This window comes from Coregonus clupeaformis, chromosome 35 (genome assembly GCF_020615455.1).
Source record: "Coregonus clupeaformis isolate EN_2021a chromosome 35, ASM2061545v1, whole genome shotgun sequence".
Taxonomy (NCBI): Eukaryota; Metazoa; Chordata; class Actinopteri; order Salmoniformes; family Salmonidae; genus Coregonus; species Coregonus clupeaformis.
In genome coordinates, this window is record NC_059226.1 from 531,448 (window position 1) to 550,354 (window position 18,907).

The 18,907-nt window shown below is 43.9% G+C and overlaps 1 protein-coding gene across 3 annotated transcripts; it reads right to left on the minus strand.

Moving 5' to 3' along the window:
• Positions 1 to 489: 489 nt before the first annotated feature.
• Positions 490 to 18,558, minus strand: LOC121551458 (protein rogdi homolog). Of its 3 annotated transcripts, none has more exons than XM_041864129.1 (12): positions 18,366 to 18,558; positions 16,828 to 16,899; positions 15,206 to 15,288; positions 12,142 to 12,198; positions 11,967 to 12,021; positions 10,427 to 10,507; positions 4,741 to 4,836; positions 2,673 to 2,771; positions 2,441 to 2,551; positions 1,792 to 1,841; positions 1,334 to 1,460; positions 490 to 934 (listed from the first exon to the last, which is right to left on the minus strand). In XM_041864129.1, exons 1-12 carry the CDS (start codon positions 18,438 to 18,440, stop codon positions 893 to 895), a joined length of 948 nt encoding a protein of 315 aa, XP_041720063.1. In that variant the 5' UTR covers positions 18,441 to 18,558; the 3' UTR covers positions 490 to 892. The 3 variants fall into 3 exon arrangements, with proteins under 3 accessions (XP_041720063.1, XP_041720062.1, XP_041720064.1); XM_041864128.1 differs by having other exon boundaries at positions 2,441 to 2,554; XM_041864130.1 differs by lacking the exon at positions 12,142 to 12,198 and having other exon boundaries at positions 2,441 to 2,554.
• Positions 18,559 to 18,907: the final 349 nt, after the last annotated feature.

Consider the following 18,907-nt stretch of genomic DNA (forward strand, 5'->3'; position numbering starts at 1 on the left):
CCAAGTTAGTACTATATAACAAAATACAACAGAGAGATACATGCACCCAATCCTAAATCAACCCCTTGTCCCTACTTGTCTAGATCTGAATGCAGTGTTTCCCCTATACTCAATCTGCCCCCACTCCAAATACATTAAATTTTTTAAACATACAGTATATTTCTGCCAAGATGGGTTTTTAAATGGATAGTGGAAGATTTTGGCAATGAAGCTGTTTTTCTACTTACCCAAAGTCAGATGAACTCATGAATACCATTTGTATGTCTCGGCATGCAGTTTGCATTAGCGCAATGATGAAGTCTTTGGGAGTCATACTGTTCCCATAGACTTACATTTTACATTTACATTTTAGACATTTAGCAGACGCTCTTATCCAGAGTGACTTACAGTTAGTGAGTGCATACATGTTTTTTTCTTTTCTTCTCGCCCCCCGTGGGAAACGAACCCACATCCCTGTCAATGCGCTAACGACACGACCCCCCACCCCCACAGCTAGGGGAAACACTGAATATATTGGATAGATATTGTAATATGGTAGTAGGTAGTCCCAGTACTAGTACTACTGGTAGTAGCTCCACCATATTGCTTCCTCCTATACTTTCTCCACAAGTCGGGAGTAGATGTTAGGGTCTAGGGGTTGATGTGGGACTGAATTAAAGCAGCTGTAACACATGGATGGGCTCTAAACCCTGGAATACTAAACACTGGTAATATATATATATATATGGAGTTTGATCCGGCTGTTCTCCTGTAAATTATACAAACAAAACCCACTTCAATCAGACAATATTTCCAAGACATCCCTTTTATCTGGGTGGGTTGGTTGGTTGGTTGGTGTGAAGGATTTGGACAGAACACCTAGCCATTCTGATGGTCAGCTAGCGGCAGTTGGTTAGAAGGGTCGGTAGTTCCAGAAACTAGAGAAGACTGAAATCTAGGAGGAAGAGGAAGAAAATCTAGTTTATTGTGTCATGGTAAGCCAATCTAATAAAGGCTTTATAATATAGGTTACAAAAGAAGTGCCTTGTCTTTGTGTAGTTTTTACTGTAAAGCCACAACTTCTCTGGTTCTCAGTCGATTTAGACCCTTGTTTCCAATGAGCACATTTTCATACCATTTATATGTTTTTTAACAGAAGCAAAAACAGCACTCCCTAGCTTCTCTTTTCTTAGTCTGACATTTCTTTTAGTTAAAGACACACTTGAACAAAGTGAATCATCTACTTCATACCAACTGGCCCAGCCTGACTCTCTGCCAATACTGCAGTAACTCATTCACTGGAGTATATTCTGTGGACCAATGGAGCTCTCCTGCTGCAGCAGACGTCACCCACCTTGTCCTTGAGCTGCTGACAGAGCTGCAGTGAGATGGTGAAGAAGAGCAGTGTGTTGTTGAGCCAGGGGACAACACACTCCACCTTGTGAACCTGGCTCACCTCAAACTTAGCATTGTTCAGCTCACTGGGGGAGACCGCAGGGAAAGAGTTCAAAAAGAAAAAAAGGTTGGACGTATTGGAATGTGTTAAAAAAAAAGTTGGGAACTTGTGAGAGGCTGTAATTATTCAGAAATGGGAGGACCCGGGGTAGACCCAACAAGCACCATTTACTATGTTGCTGACTAGTGACAAAAATATATTTTTAAACAGTAGTTGGTATTGTTACAGGGACACACTAATAACTTCACATCAACAAGATATGAATGGACATGAAAAGATCCTCTCTGTATTGACCACAGACAGCACCCTCTAAAGGGTTACTGACATGATGTGAATGGTTATAAAACAGAACTTACAACATGGCTCCAGGGTTGTGTAACACAGAGCTTCCAGATGGCCTGAAGTTCTGTTGAAACACCAGAGGTACACAAACTGATGCATCTTCACAATACCACACGTGGTTACAGAACTAACAGGTGTGATCTTGATGTGAATGTTGTCTCAGGGCTGGATTCACTGAGTGACAGAACTAACGTACAGGTGTGATCTTGTTGTGAATGTTGCCTCAGGGCTGGATTCACTGAGTGACAGAACTAACGTACAGGTGTGATCTTGTTGTGAATGTTGCCTCAGGGCTGGATTCACTGAGTGACAGAACTAACGTACAGGTGTGATCTTGTTGTGAATGTTGTCTCAGGGCTGGATTCACTGAGTGACAGAACTAACATACAGGTGTGATCTTGTTGTGAATGTTGCCTCAGGGCTGGATTCACTGAGTGACAGAACTAACGTACAGGTGTGATCTTGTTGTGAATGTTGCCTCAGGGCTGGATTCACTGAGTGACAGAACTAACGTACAGGTGTGATCTTGATGTGAATGTTGTCTCAGGGCTGGATTCACTGAGTGACAGAACTAACGTACAGGTGTGATCTTGTTGTGAATGTTGTCTCAGGGCAGGGTTGGATCCGCAGAGTGTATCTGCATGACAGTGTGAATGTGAGTACCTTGGTGGTGTTGGGCTGCATTGGGTGCAGCTGGTAGACGGTCAGGCACAGCTTACTCAGGTTGATATAGAAGTTCACCATCACATCACTGGGCATCGGAGGAGTGAACATCTTCTGGAGAAGGAGAGAGAGAGAGAGAGTCATTGTGATGTAAAATGCATACAGTAGACGGTGAGACCAGTTTCTCTGCTATGACCTATAACCTATGATATGTGACCTATGGCAGACTCACTGTGAGGCCGCTGGTGGCCAGCTCCGGCAGGGTCATGGCTGCTGGTGTGGTGAGGCGGTTACGAGCCCTGGTCAGCTGCAGCATCACCGCGTCCATCAGCTACAACAACAACAACATCATCATCATCATCATCACTACAGTGATCAACTACAACAACAACAACTACATCATCATCATCACTACAGTGATCAACTACAACATCATCACTACAGTGATCAACTACATCATCATCACTACAGTGATCAACTACAACAACTACATCATCAATCATCATCACTACAGTGATCAACTACAACAATCATCATCATCACTACAGTGATCAACTACAACATCATCATCATCACTACAGTGATCAACTACAACAATCATCATCATCACTACAACAATCATCATCACTACAGTGATCAACTACAACATCATCATCATCACTACAGTGATCAACTACAACAACATCATCATCACTACAGTGATCAACTACAACATCATCATCATCACTACAGTGATCAACTACAACAATCATCATCATCACTACAACAATCATCATCACTACAGTGATCAACTACAACATCATCATCATCACTACAGTGATCAACAACAACAACATCATCATCACTACAGTGATCAACTACAACATCATCATCATCACTACAGTGATCAACAACAACAACATCATCATCACTACTACAGTGATCAGCTACAACAACAGAAAAAACTATGAGCTTGGAAATAGACTAAAGGATATGGATGGCACTCTTGGATGGCAAAGTTGTACTAGGTAATGAAAAGGTACACGGTGTACGGGCACAGCACCAGCACCCCTTGAAAAATGATGTGTAGTGTAATGATGTGTAGTGTAATGATGTGTAGCGTATTCTAATGATGTGTAGCGTAGTCTAATGATGTGTAGTGTAGACTAATGATGTGTAGTGTAGATGAATGATGTGTAGTGTAGATGAATGATGTGTAGTGTAGATGAATGATGTGTAGTGTAGATGAATGATGTGTAGTGTAATGATATATAGTCTAATGATGTGTAGCGTAGACTAATGATGTGTAGTGTAGATGAATGATGTGTAGTGTAATGATGTATAGTCTAATGATGTGTAGCGTAGACTAATGATGTGTAGTGTAGATGAATGATGTGTAGTGTAGATGAATGATGTGTAGTGTAGATGAATGATGTGTAGCGTAGTCTAATGATGTGTAGCGTAGTCTAATGATGTGTAGCGTAGTCTAATGATGTGTAGCGTAGTCTAATGATGTGTAGTGTAGATGAATGATGTGTAGTGTAATGATGTGTAGTGTAATGATGTGTAGTGTAGATAAATGATGTGTAGTGTAGATGAATGATGTGTAGTGTAATGATGTGTAGTGTAATGATGTGTAGTGTAGATAAATGATGTGTAGTGTAGATGAATGATGTGTAGTGTAGATGAATGATGTGTAGATGAATGATGTGTAGTGTAATGATGTGTAGTGTAATGATGTGTAGTGTAATGATGTAAAATGTAGTCTTAACAGAGGAAAGACACTTCCCAGTTAGCTCTGCTATGACACAAAAATCAGTTTATTTCTGACATGAGTTCCCTGGTGGAAACTAACCTCATTACCCTCAGCCCCAGTCTTAAAGTGGTAGCTGTGTGTATGAGTGTGTTCCTACCTTGTTGACCTCAGCCCCAGTCTTAAAGTGGTAGCTGTGTGTATGAGTGTGTTCCTACCTTGTTGACCTCAGCCCCAGTCTTAAAGTGGTAGCTGTGTGTGTATGAGTGTGTTCCTACCTTGTTGACCTCAGCCCCAGTCTTAAAGTGGTAGCTGTGTGTATGAGTGTGTTCCTACCTTGTTGACCTCAGCCCCAGTCTTAAAGTGGTAGCTGTGTGTATGAGTGTGTTCCTACCTTGTTGACCTCAGCCCCAGTCTTAAAGTGGTAGCTGTGTGTATGAGTGTGTTCCTACCTTGTTGACCTCAGCCCCAGTCTTAAAGTGGTAGCTGTGTGTATGAGTGTGTTCCTACCTTGTTGACCTCAGCCCCAGTCTTAAAGTGGTAGCTGTGTGTATGAGTGTGTTCCTACCTTGTTGACCTCAGCCCCAGTCTTAAAGTGGTAACTCTCATCTCTACTACTCAGCAGCTGCAGAGCCTGATTGACATGGTTCCTAGCATCCTGGATCTGAGGGAGGGAGGGGACAGAGTCAGTATTATTAGATCTGCGGGAGGGGACAGAGTCAGTATTATTAGATCTGAGGGAGGGAGGGGACAGAGTCAGTATTATTAGATCTGAGAGAGGGAGGGGACAGAGTCAGTATTATTAGATCTGAGAGAGGGGACAGAGTCAGTATTATTAGATCGGAGGGAGGGAGGGGACAGAGTCAGTATTATTAGATCTGAGAGAGGGAGGGGACAGAGTCAGTATTATTAGATCTGAGGGAGGGGACAGAGTCAGTATTATTAGATCGGAGGGAGGGAGGGGACAGAGTCAGTATTATTAGATCGGAGGGAGGGAGGGGACAGAGTCAGTATTATTAGATCGGAGGGAGGGGACAGAGTCAGTATTATTAGATCAGAGGGAGGGAGGGGACAGAGTCAGTATTATTAGATCTGCGGGAGGGAGGGGACAGAGTCAGTATTATTAGATCGGAGGGAGGGAGGGGACAGAGTCAGTATTATTAGATCTGCGGGAGGGAGGGGACAGAGTCAGTATTATTAGATCTGAGAGAGGGAGGGGACAGAGTCGGTATTATTAGATCTGCGGGAGGGAGGGGACAGAGTCAGTATTATTAGATCTGAGGGAGGGAGGGGACAGAGTCAGTATTATTAGATCTGAGGGAGGGAGGGGACAGAGTCAGTATTATTAGATCGGAAGGAGGGAGGGGACAGAGTCAGTATTATTAGATCGGAGGGAGGGAGGGGACAGAGTCAGTACTATTAGATCGGAGGGAGGGAGGGGACAGAGTCAGTACTATTAGATCAGAGGGAGGGAGGGGACAGAGTCAGTACTATTAGATCTGAGGGAGGGAGGGGACAGAGTCAGTATTATTAGATCTGCGGGAGGGAGGGGACAGAGTCAGTATTATTAGATCTGCGGGAGGGAGGGGACAGAGTCAGTATTATTAGATCGGAGGGAGGGAGGGGACAGAGTCAGTATTATTAGATCTGAGGAGGGACAGAGTCAGTATTATTAGATCGGAGGGAGGGAGGGGACAGAGTCAGTATTATTAGATCGGAGGGAGGGAGGGGGACAGAGTCAGTATTATTAGATCGGAGGAGGGACAGAGTCAGTATTATTAGATCAGAGGGAGGGGAGGACAGAGTCAGTATTATTAGATCGGAGGGAGGGAGGGGACAGAGTCAGTATTATGATCGGAGGGAGGGAGGGGACAGAGTCAGTATTATTAGATCTGCGGGAGGGAGGGGACAGAGTCAGTATTATTAGATCTGAGAGAGGGAGGGGACAGAGTCGGTATTATTAGATCTGCGGGAGGGAGGGGACAGAGTCAGTATTATGATCTGAGGGAGGGAGGGGACAGAGTCAGTATTATTAGATCTGAGGGAGGGAGGGGACAGAGTCAGTATTATTAGATCGGAAGGAGGGAGGGGACAGAGTCAGTATTATTAGATCGGAGGGAGGAGGGGACAGAGTCAGTACTATTAGATCGGAGGGAGGGAGGGACAGAGTCAGTACTATTAGATCAGAGGGAGGGAGGGGACAGAGTCAGTACTATTAGATCTGAGGGAGGGAGGGGACAGAGTCAGTATTATTAGATCTGCGGGAGGGAGGGGACAGAGTCAGTATTATTAGATCTGCGGGAGGGAGGGGACAGAGTCAGTATTATTAGATCGGAGGGAGGGAGGGGACAGAGTCAGTATTATTAGATCGGAGGGAGGGAGGGGACAGAGTCAGTATTATTAGATCTGAGAGAGGGGACAGAGTCAGTATTATTAGATCAGAGGGAGGGAGGGGACAGAGTCAGTATTATTAGATCAGAGGGAGGGAGGGGACAGAGTCAGTATTATTAGATCTGCGGGAGGGAGGGGACAGAGTCAGTATTATTAGATCTGCGGGAGGGAGGGGACAGAGTCAGTATTATTAGATCAGAGGGAGGGAGGGGACAGAGTCAGTATTATTAGATCGGAGGGAGGGAGGGGACAGAGTCAGTATTATTAGATCTGAGAGAGGGGACAGAGTCAGTATTATTAGATCAGAGGGAGGGAGGGGACAGAGTCAGTATTATTAGATCTGCGGGAGGGAGGGGACAGAGTCAGTATTATTAGATCTGCGGGAGGGAGGGGACAGAGTCAGTATTATTAGATCAGAGGGAGGGAGGGGACAGAGTCAGTATTATTAGATCTGAGGGAGGGAGGGGACAGAGTCAGTATTATTAGATCAGAGGGAGGGGACAGAGTCAGTATTATTAGATCGGAGGGAGGGAGGGGACAGAGTCAGTACTATTAGATCGGAGGGAGGGAGGGGACAGAGTCAGTACTATTAGATCAGAGGGAGGGAGGGGACAGAGTCAGTACTATTAGATCTGAGGGAGGGAGGGGACAGAGTCAGTATTATTAGATCTGCGGGAGGGAGGGGACAGAGTCAGTATTATTAGATCTGCGGGAGGGAGGGGACAGAGTCAGTATTATTAGATCGGAGGGAGGGAGGGGACAGAGTCAGTATTATTAGATCGGAGGGAGGGAGGGGACAGAGTCAGTATTATTAGATCTGAGAGAGGGGACAGAGTCAGTATTATTAGATCAGAGGGAGGGAGGGGGACAGAGTCAGTATTATTAGATCAGAGGGAGGGAGGGGACAGAGTCAGTATTATTAGATCTGCGGGAGGGAGGGGACAGAGTCAGTATTATTAGATCAGAGGGAGGGAGGGGACAGAGTCAGTATTATTAGATCAGAGGGAGGGGGGGGACAGAGTCAGTATTATTAGATCGGAGGGAGGGAGGGGACAGAGTCAGTATTATTAGATCTGAGAGAGGGGACAGAGTCAGTATTATTAGATCAGAGGGAGGGAGGGGACAGAGTCAGTATTATTAGATCTGCGGGAGGGAGGGGACAGAGTCAGTATTATTAGATCTGCGGGAGGGAGGGGACAGAGTCAGTATTATTAGATCAGAGGGAGGGAGGGGACAGAGTCAGTATTATTAGATCTGAGGGAGGGAGGGGACAGAGTCAGTATTATTAGATCAGAGGGAGGGGACAGAGTCAGTATTATTAGATCTGAGGGAGGGAGGGGACAGAGTCAGTATTATTAGATCTGAGGGAGGGAGGGGACAGAGTCAGTATTATTAGATCAGAGGGAGGGAGGGGACAGAGTCAGTATTATTAGATCAGAGGGAGGGAGGGGACAGAGTCAGTATTATTAGATCTGCGGGAGGGAGGGACAGAGTCAGTATTATTAGATCAGAGGGAGGGAGGGGACAGAGTCAGTATTATTAGATCAGAGGGAGGGAGGGGACAGAGTCAGTATTATTAGATCTGCGGGAGGGAGGGGACAGAGTCAGTATTATTAGATCAGAGGGAGGGAGGGGACAGAGTCAGTATTATTAGATCAGAGGGAGGGAGGGGACAGAGTCAGTATTATTAGATCTGCGGGAGGGAGGGGACAGAGTCAGTATTATTAGATCTGCGGGAGGGAGGGGACAGAGTCAGTCCGTATTATTAGATCTGCGGGAGGGAGGGGACAGAGTCAGTCCGTATTATTAGATCGGAGGGAGGGAGGGGACAGAGTCAGTATTATTAGATCTGCGGGAGGGAGGGGACAGAGTCAGTATTATTAGATCAGAGGGAGGGAGGGGACAGAGTCAGTATTATTAGATCTGCGGGGAGGGAGGGGACAGAGTCAGTATTATTAGATCTGCGGGAGGGAGGGGACAGAGTCAGTCCGTATTATTAGATCGGAGGGAGGGAGGGGACAGAGTCAGTATTATTAGATCTGAGGGAGGGAGGGGACAGAGTCAGTATTATTAGATCTGCGGGAGGGAGGGGACAGAGTCAGTATTATTAGATCTGCGGGAGGGAGGGGACAGAGTCAGTATTATTAGATCTGCGGGAGGGAGGGGACAGAGTCAGTCCGTATTATTAGATCTGCGGGAGGGAGGGGACAGAGTCAGTATTATTAGATCTGCGGGAGGGAGGGGACAGAGTCAGTCCGTATTATTAGATCTGCGGGAGGGAGGGGACAGAGTCAGTCCGTATTATTAGATCGGAGGGAGGGAGGGGACAGAGTCAGTATTATTAGATCTGCGGGAGGGAGGGGACAGAGTCAGTATTATTAGATCAGAGGGAGGGAGGGGACAGAGTCAGTATTATTAGATCTGCGGGAGGGAGGGGACAGAGTCAGTATTATTAGATCTGCGGGAGGGAGGGGACAGAGTCAGTCCGTATTATTAGATCGGAGGGAGGGAGGGGACAGAGTCAGTATTATTAGATCTGAGGGAGGGAGGGGACAGAGTCAGTATTATTAGATCTGCGGGAGGGAGGGGACAGAGTCAGTATTATTAGATCTGCGGGAGGGAGGGGACAGAGTCAGTATTATTAGATCTGCGGGAGGGAGGGGACAGAGTCAGTCCGTATTATTAGATCGGAGGGAGGGAGGGGACAGAGTCAGTATTATTAGATCGGAGGGAGGGGACAGAGTCAGTATTATTAGATCTGAGGGAGGGAGGGGACAGAGTCAGTATTATTAGATCAGAGGGAGGGAGGGGACAGAGTCGGTATTATTAGATCTGCGGGAGGGAGGGGACAGAGTCAGTCCGTATTATTAGATCGGAGGGAGGGAGGGGACAGAGTCAGTATTATTAGATCTGAGGGAGGGAGGGGACAGAGTCAGTATTATTAGATCTGAGGGAGGGAGGGGACAGAGTCAGTATTATTAGATCAGAGGGAGGGAGGGGACAGAGTCAGTATTATTAGATCGGAGGGAGGGAGGGGACAGAGTCAGTATTATTAGATCAGAGGGAGGGAGGGGACAGAGTCAGTATTATTAGATCTGAGGGAGGGAGGGGACAGAGTCAGTATTATTAGATCTGAGGGAGGGGACAGAGTCAGTATTATTATCAGCAATATAACTAGTAACAGTGTAGTGTATTGATCAAATGCATATTGTTGGACAGTTACGTTAGACTTACTTTATCACAATGAACACTGTTTATCATATATCCTGATGCCTAGTCACCTGACCCCTATACATATCTACCTCCATCACTCCGGTATCCCTGCACATTGGAAATATGCTACTGGACCTTTCTGACCCTGTTTATAGCCTTCTTACTTTCTTGTGTTCCTCTTCTTCTTCCTCGTGTGTTTTTGTTTTACCTCATGTTCTTTTTAGTACTGGGTTAATATTGATTACTGCAGTGTTAGGTTTAGAGCTTGCTTCCCCAACTGGCAGCCCGCAAGAGTGATAAATGCCAAGTAGGAATGAGGGGGATGATTAGGTGGCCATGATGGAAATGTGGCCATGGTTGGGAATTTAGCCATGACACCGGGGTGAACACCCCTACTCTTACAATAAGCGGCATGGCTTTTTGAATGTGCACAGACAGTCAGGACACCCATTTTAACGTCCCATCTGAAAGACGGCACCCTACGCAGGGCAATGTCCCCAAATGTAATCAAGGTATGATATGATTATATGTTTTAGTCCAATATTATATCTGTTTAGGCTTCTTGCGGTCAATTTGCAATCAATATTTGTTTTATTATATTCTGTTTATTACCATCCGCACACACACACACACACACACACACACAATACCTGTTGAAATTTCCAGTGCTTATCATCCCTGAATGTGAAATGCATCACTTGGTTGCTTTTAGCAGTTTTCAGATTGATGTCCTGTGAAGACAGAGGGTGAAAATTACAGAAAGAACCTGACATTGTAACAACATGTTCTCTCTGCTAAAACACATTACAGAAAGAACCTGACATTGTAACAACATGTTCTCTCTACTAAAACACATTACAGAAAGAACCTGACATTGTAACAACATGTTCTCTACTAAAACACATTACAGAAAGAACCTGACATTGTAACAACATGTTCTCTACTAAAACACATTACAGAAAGAACCTGACATTGTAACAACATGTTCTCTCTACTAAAACACATTACAGAAAGAACCTGACATTGTAACAACATGTTCTCTACTAAAACACATTACAGAAAGAACCTGACATTGTAACAACATGTTCTCTCTACTAAAACACATTACAGAAAGAACCTGACATTGTAACATGTTCTCTACTAAAACACATTACAGAAAGAACCTGACATTGTAACAACATGTTCTCTACTAAAACACATTACAGAAAGAACCTGACATTGTAACAACATGTTCTCTCTACTAAAACACATTACAGAAAGAACCTGACATTGTAACAACATGTTCTCTACTAAAACACATTACAGAAAGAACCTGACATTGTAACAACATGTTCTCTCTACTAAAACACATTACAGAAAGAACCTGACATTGTAACAACATGTTCTCTACTAAAACACATTACAGAAAGAACCTGACATTGTAACAACATGTTCTCTCTACTAAAACACATTACAGAAAGAACCTGACATTGTAACATGTTCTCTACTAAAACACATTACAGAAAGAACCTGACATTGTAACAACATGTTCTCTCTACTAAAACACATTACAGAAAGAACCTGACATTGTAACAACATGTTCTCTACTAAAACACATTACAGAAAGAACCTGACATTGTAACAACATGTTCTCTACTAAAACACATTACAGAAAGAACCTGACATTGTAACATGTTATCTCTACTAAAACACATTACAGAAAGAACCTGACATTGTAACAACATGTTCTCTACTAAAACACATTACAGAAAGAACCTGACATTGTAACATGTTCTCTCTACTAAAACACATTACAGAAAGAACCTGACATTGTAACAACATGTTCTCTACTAAAACACATTACAGAAAGAACCTGACATTGTAACAACATGTTCTCTCTACTAAAACACATTACAGAAAGAACCTGACATTGTAACATGTTATCTCTACTAAAACACATTACAGAAAGAACCTGACATTGTAAAAACATTTTATCCCTACTAAAAACACAGTCAAACACTGCTACTGGGAGGTTCTTTCTGTTACAATGTCAGGTTCTTTCTGTAATGTGTTTTAGTAGAGAACATGTTGGTACAGTCAGAAAGAACCTGACATTGTAACAACATTCTATCCCTACTAAAAACACAGTCAAACACTGCTACAGGGAGGTTTCCAGAGAATAGTCTACAACCAGAGACAAGAGACACTCACAGCTTGAGTCAGGGCTTCTCCCTGTAGAGTCAGTACTCCTTTCACCTGGTCCATGCTGCAAAGACAAGACAGCAGGTCTCACAAGAACCGCAATAATGACACTGTGGAAGTCCCAAATGGCACTATCCCCTACACACTACACTACTTTTGACCTGAGTCCTATGTCATATGTCACCTTGTCATAGACTCAAATCCCGGCAGATTAGAAAACTGTTGTTGTTGATGATGATGTCTGTAAACAGAAGGTTGTGTAATGTATAAACAGGCCCTCCACTAAAACAAATGTTAGCAGGCAAAGAGTTTTCCTAGACCAACACATATACGTCCAGCCATGGACCTGACGTGCACACACACACACTAATAAATAAAACAGGTGATATGTTGGGACTTGCTTCTGAACTTTAAATAGGTGCAACAAGGCATCAAAAATAAGCCTATTTCCGTGCTCTATATGTTGAATCACATTTAGCAGAAAAAAACACCATTAGAAAATAACTTGCTTTGGTAATGCATGTTGTCTAACAAGGAATGTATAGGTTATAACATAATCCGACATGTGTTTCTAATCTGTCATGTGTGAACTATAGGTCTTCGTTAGGCTGGACTAGATGGGGTTTCTTATAGTGCACATTATATCAATGTTTTCTGTCTTACATTGTCTATTGTAGAGGATGCCTGGTTGTTCTTTAAAAGTAATTTCCTCTCAATCTTAAATAAACATGCCCCATTCAAAAAATACAGAACTAAGAACAGATATAGCCCCTGGTTCTCCTCAGACTTGACTGCCCTTGACCAGCACAAAAACATCCTGTGGCGTACAGCATTAGCATCAAATAGCCCCCGCGATATGCAACTTTTCAGGGAAGTTAGGAACCAATATACACAAGCAGTTAGGAAAGCAAAGGCTAACTTTTTCAAACAGAAATTTGCTTCCTGTAGCACTAACTCCAAAAAGTTTTGGGACACTGTAAAGTCCATGGAAAATAAGAGCACTTCCTCCCAGCTGCCCACTGCACTGAGGCTAGGAAACACTATCACCACCGATAAATCTACAATAATCGAGAATTTCAACAAGCATTTTGCTACGGCTGGCCATGCTTTCCACCTGGCTACCACTACCCCGGCCACCAGCTCTGCACCCTCCGCTGCAACTTGCCCCATGCCCCCCCGCTTCTCCTTCACACAAATCCAGACAGCTGATGTTCTGAAAGAGCTGCAAAATCTGGACCCCTACAAATCATCTGGGCTAGACAATCTGGACCCTTTCTTTCTAAAACTAGCCGCCGAAATTGTCGCAACCCCTATTACTAGCCTGTTCAACCTCTCTTTCGTAACGTCTGAGATCCCCAGAGATTGGAAAGCTGCCGAGGTCATCCCCCTCTTCAAAGGGGGTGACACTCTAGATCCAAACTGTTACAGACCCATATCCATCCTGCCCTGCCTTTCAAACGTTTTTGAAAGCCAAGTCAACAAACAGATCACCGACCATTTCGAATCCCACCGTACCTTCTCCGCTATGCAATCCGGTTTCCGAGCTGGTCATGGGTGCACTTCAGCCACGCTCAAGGTCCTAAATGATATTATAACCGCGATCGATAATAGACAGTACTGTGCAGCCGTTTTCATTGACCTGGCCAAGGCTTTCGACTGTCAACCACCGCATTCTTATTGGCAGACTAAATAGCCTTGGTTTCTCAAATGACTGCCTCGCCTGGTTCACCAACTACTTCTCAGATAGAGTTCAATGTGTCAAATCGGAGGGCCTGTTGTCTGGACCTATGGCAGTCTCTCTATGGGGGTGCCACAGGGTTCAATTCTTGGGCCGACTCTTTTCTCTGTGTATATCAATGATGTCGCTCTTGCTGCTGGTGACTCTCAGATCCACCTCTACGCAGACGACACCATTTTGTATACATCTGGCCCTTCATTGGACACTGTGTTAACAAACCTCCAAAACGAGCTTCAGTGCCATACAACACTCCTTCAGTAGCCTCCAACTGCTCTTAAACACTAGTAAAACTAAATGCATGCTCTTCAACCGAACACTGCTTGCACCCGCCCACCCGACTAGAATCACTACTCTCAGCGGTCTGACCTAGAGTATGTGGACAACTACAAATATCTAGGTGTCTGGTTAGACTGTAAACTCTCCTTCCAGACTCACATTAAGAATCTCCAATCCAAAGTTAAATCTAGAATCGGTTTCCTATTTCGCAACAAAGCCTCCTTCACTCATGCTGCCAAACATGCCCTCGTAAAACTGACTATCCTACCGATCCTTGACTTCGGCGATGTCATTTACAAAATAGCCTCCAACACTCTACTCAGCAAATTGGATGTAGTCTATCACAGTGCCATCCGTTTTGTCTCCAAAGCCCCATATACTACCCACCACTGTGACCTGTACGCTCTTGTTGGCTGGTCCTCACTACATATTCGTTGCCAAACCCACTGGCTCCAGGCCATCTATAAATCACTGCTAGGCAAATCCCCGCCTTATCTTAGCTCATTGGTCACCATAGCAACACCCACCCGTAGTCTGCGCTCCAGCAGGTATATCTCACTGGTCATCCCCAAAGCCAACACCTCCTTTGGCCGCCATTCCTTCCAGTTCTCTGCTGCCAATGACTGGAACAAATTGCAAAAATCTCTGAAGCTAGAGACACTTATCTCCCTCACTAACTTTAAGCATCAGTTGTCAGAGCACCTTACCGATCACTGCACCTGTACACAGTCCATCTGAAATTAGCCCGCCCAACTACCTCATCCCTATATTGTTATTTATTTTGCTCATTTGTACCCCAGTATCTCTATTTGCACATAATCTCTTGCACATCTATCATTCCAGTGTTAATACTAATTGTAATTATTTTGCACTATAGCCTATTTATTGCCTTACCTCCATAACTTGCTACATTTGCACACACTGTATATATATTTATTTCTGTTGTATTTTTGACTTTGTTTTACCCCATATGTAACTCTGTGTTGTTGTTTTTATCGCACTGCTTTGCTTTATCTTGGCCAGGTCGCAGTTGTAAATGAGAACTTGTTCTCAACTGGTTTACCTGGTTAAATAAAGGTGAAATGAAATAAATAAATAAAATATTGTATTGCTATGAATCAACAAACATTATGTTTTTAAAATGGCCAATAAAGTCAAACTCACTCAACAAGTCAATCACCCTAACTGATCAATTAACCAATCAATACAACTAATGAATCCCTCCAAGTCTTACGTTGAGCTGCCCAGGATGAAGTTCTCCTGTTTCAGTTGGCTCTCCAGTCCAGGGGTGGGCATGGAGAACCTCCTGGATGCCTCCTGGTGACATAAACATAGTACACAATCTAGTTACATAGTACACAAATATACACTGAACAAAAATATAAAATGCAACATGTAAAGTGTTGGTCCCATGTTTCAGGAGCTGAAATAAAATATCCCAGAAATGTTCCATCCGCACATAAAGCTTATTTCTCAAATGTTGTGCACATTTGTTTACACCCCTGTTAGTGACCATTTCTCCTTTGCCAAGATAATCCATCCACCTGACAGGTGTGGCATATCAAGAAGCTGATTAAACAGCATGATCATTACACAGGTACACCTTGTGCTGGGGACAATAAATGGCGAGTCCAAAATGTGCAGTTTTGCCACACAACACAATGCCACAGATGTCTCAAGTTTTGAGGGAGCGTGCAATTGGCATACTGACTGCAGGAATGTCCACCAGAGCTGTTGCCAGAGAAGTGAATGTGCATTTCTCTACCATAAGCCACCTCCAACGTCGTTTTAGAGAATTTGGCAGTACGTCCAACCGGCCTCACAACCTCAGACCACGTGTATGGCGTTGTGTGGGCGATTGGTTTGCTGATGTCAACGAGTGCCCCATGGTGGCGGTGGGGTTATGGTATGGGCAGGTATAAGCTACGGACAACGAACACAATCACATTTTATCGATGGCAATTTTAATGCACAAAAATACAGTGACGAGATCCTGAGGCCCATTGTGAGGCCCATTGTGTTGTAAGGTATCTGTAACCAACAGATGCATATCTGTATTCCCAGTCATGTGAAATCCATAGATTAGGGCCTAATGAATTTATTTAAATTGACTGATTTCCTCATATGAACTGTAACTCCGTAAATATCAATGAAATTGTTGCATGTTGCGTTTATATTTTTGTTCAGTATAGTTACATAGTACACAATCTAGTTACAGTATCATAAATATCTCCATCAATAACTCAATCAAATGTCTTGAGAAACTTGAGCACAAACAGCAATCAACTCAGACAACAGTACACTGAAATCAAACAACATTTGAAGAATTGAGTTACACAACAACCTTGCCAAAGTTGAAATGTCTTGGAATGCATTTGTTCTACATGGTTCATCATTAGCCAGCATCATATATTCTTAAAGGATCATCACCTATGGCTATGGGGTCAGTGTACCACAGCTAGGTCTAATCCAATATTGACAACTCAGCAGTGTTAAGACACTCAGTGACACCATTGTCTTGTGATCGGAGCGCTTTGATCCTATGGAGTCAATACTTAGGTGTAGCCCTCAAACTCAACTCTGGACCTCGAAGACAGTTCCACTGAATTATTTCATTGTTTCCCTCTAATTAGGGACTGATTTAGACCTGGGACACCAGGTGTGTGCAATTAATTATCAGGTAGAACAGAAAACCAGCAGGCTCCGGACCTCGTAGTGTAAGAGTTGAGTACCCGTGTGTAGGTTGAGGTTGCCCCTAGACACTGATCTTGGATCAGTTTGGGACTTTCCCCCACTAATGTTAAGGTTAGGATAGGTAGAGAGGAAGCTGATCCTAGATCTGTGCCTAATATTTGCCTTGAGTATATCCTGGAGCTGCTTCAAAACAGCATGGACCTCCTCCTTCAGCAACCAGTTAAACTCCTCCTCCTGAGAGGAAGGAAGGGTGGGAGAGAGGAAGAAAGAAAGGAAGGGAGAGAGGGGGAGAGAGAGGAGAGGGAGCGAGAGAGGAGAGGGGAGGGAGGGAGGGAGCGAGAGAGGAGAGGGGAGGGAGCGAGAGAGGACAAACAAGATAGTTACTGTGGTGGTCAGCAGAGATAGGGGTAGATAGATAGACAGGATTGTTCTGTTCTAGAATGTTCACATTATCATGGTTCCAATTAGAACTCCACTGGTGTTCTTAGAATGCTGTGTTTGTGGTTCTTCCCTGAATGCAGGAATCATAGAATTAGAATTATTCACTAATTCTATGGTAGGAATCTCATCTGACAGGACGCAACACAGACGTGATGCTCTTGTGCCTGTGTACAGTATCTACATACATACCACTATCTTTAAGAGACCTGCTTCTGTATACTAGCTAGATATATAGACTGGGGACTCCTTCTGTATACTAGCTAGATATATAGAAAGCCCTGCATATACCTTATATCGCACTGGGGAGTTCTTGGATGAAGCACACCCTTGAGGACTGAATGTGACGCTTGACACCTATGGATGTATAGGTCAATCTGTGTACAATAGGCTAGATATAATGGGGTTGGCAGGGAAGCAGTGACCTCGCCCATCGAAGGCTGCAAATGTGACAATCATTCAATATGACTATGATGAGGACTTCGATCATACTGTATATCACGTTGTCATTGACAATCAGCAGAAAAGGTATTGCAAAGAACAACACCAGATCTTGCAGATGCAAGGCAGCAGAGCAGTTTTATTCTCGGCACTGTCAGGCACTATGGCAGTGAGTGTACAAAACATTAAGGACGCCTTCCTAATATTGAGTCGCACAGGGATGTTGGCCCATGTTGACTCCAATGCTTCCCACAGTTGTCAGGTTGGCTGGATGTCCTTTGGGTGGTGGACCATTCTCGATACACACGATAAACTGTTGAGCGTGAAAAACCCAGCAGCTTCGCAGTTCTTGACACAAACCAGTGCGCCTGACACATACTACCATACCCCGTTCAAAGACACAAATATTTTGACTTGCCCATTCACCCTCTGAATGGCTACACAATCCATGTCTCAATTGTCTCAAGGGTTAAAAAGCCTTATTTAACCTGTCTCAGTCCTCCCCTTCATCTACACTGATTGAAGTGGATTTAACAAGTGACATCAACAAGGGATCATAGCTTTCATCTGGATTTACATGGTCAGTCTGTGATGGACAGAGCAGGTGTCCTTAATGTTTTGTACTCTAAGTGTATAGCTAACGTCCCTTTTTATCACGCAAGATCGCCTAAGAACATGTACACCCATAACAGTAACAATCAGTAGTTGGCTAGCAAAATAGGTAGCTTGACGTCGATTAATAACTAGCTAGCCAAGGTAAACCCATTCATGTTGTTAGCTAGCTAGCTTGTCATGATCCCGAACCTTGCAGCTTTGCTTACCAAAACAGCCCTCTCGGCTTGGCTTGGACCCGACATCTTTGAGAGTTCAGATAAAGATATTTGAGAATTGAGCATTCCCGCTGGCAGACCGGTCCACCAAGTACGTAAACTAGAAGATCTTCAACCCTGTCTTCTTCTAGTGGTGTTTACGTAGCGAGACAGCTTCAAATCACACGCTCACAATTAATCTTGGCCCCGCCCCCAATCCCTTCTTTGGGAATGCGCTTCCGGTTTGCGTCACATTGAAACATTTTCCGCAGCAGGCCAAGAAAAGCAGTGTGGTTGAAGCAGGCCCCTAAGCTTTTCTCCCCTGGTTGACCTCAAAACACAGTAGTACTGTTTAATCTAGTACTGTTTAATCAAGTACAAATTGCAATCTGTATCAACAGAATTAGATCTGTGTTGCCTTGTGAATAAATATGATTTTCACTACTGTGTGTGTTTCATGAAAACACACATGGATTTAAATCAGGAGAGGATTTAATAAACTGCACAAAAAAAAGCCTTGTTTCACATAAATATCCCAAATCCATACAGTTTCA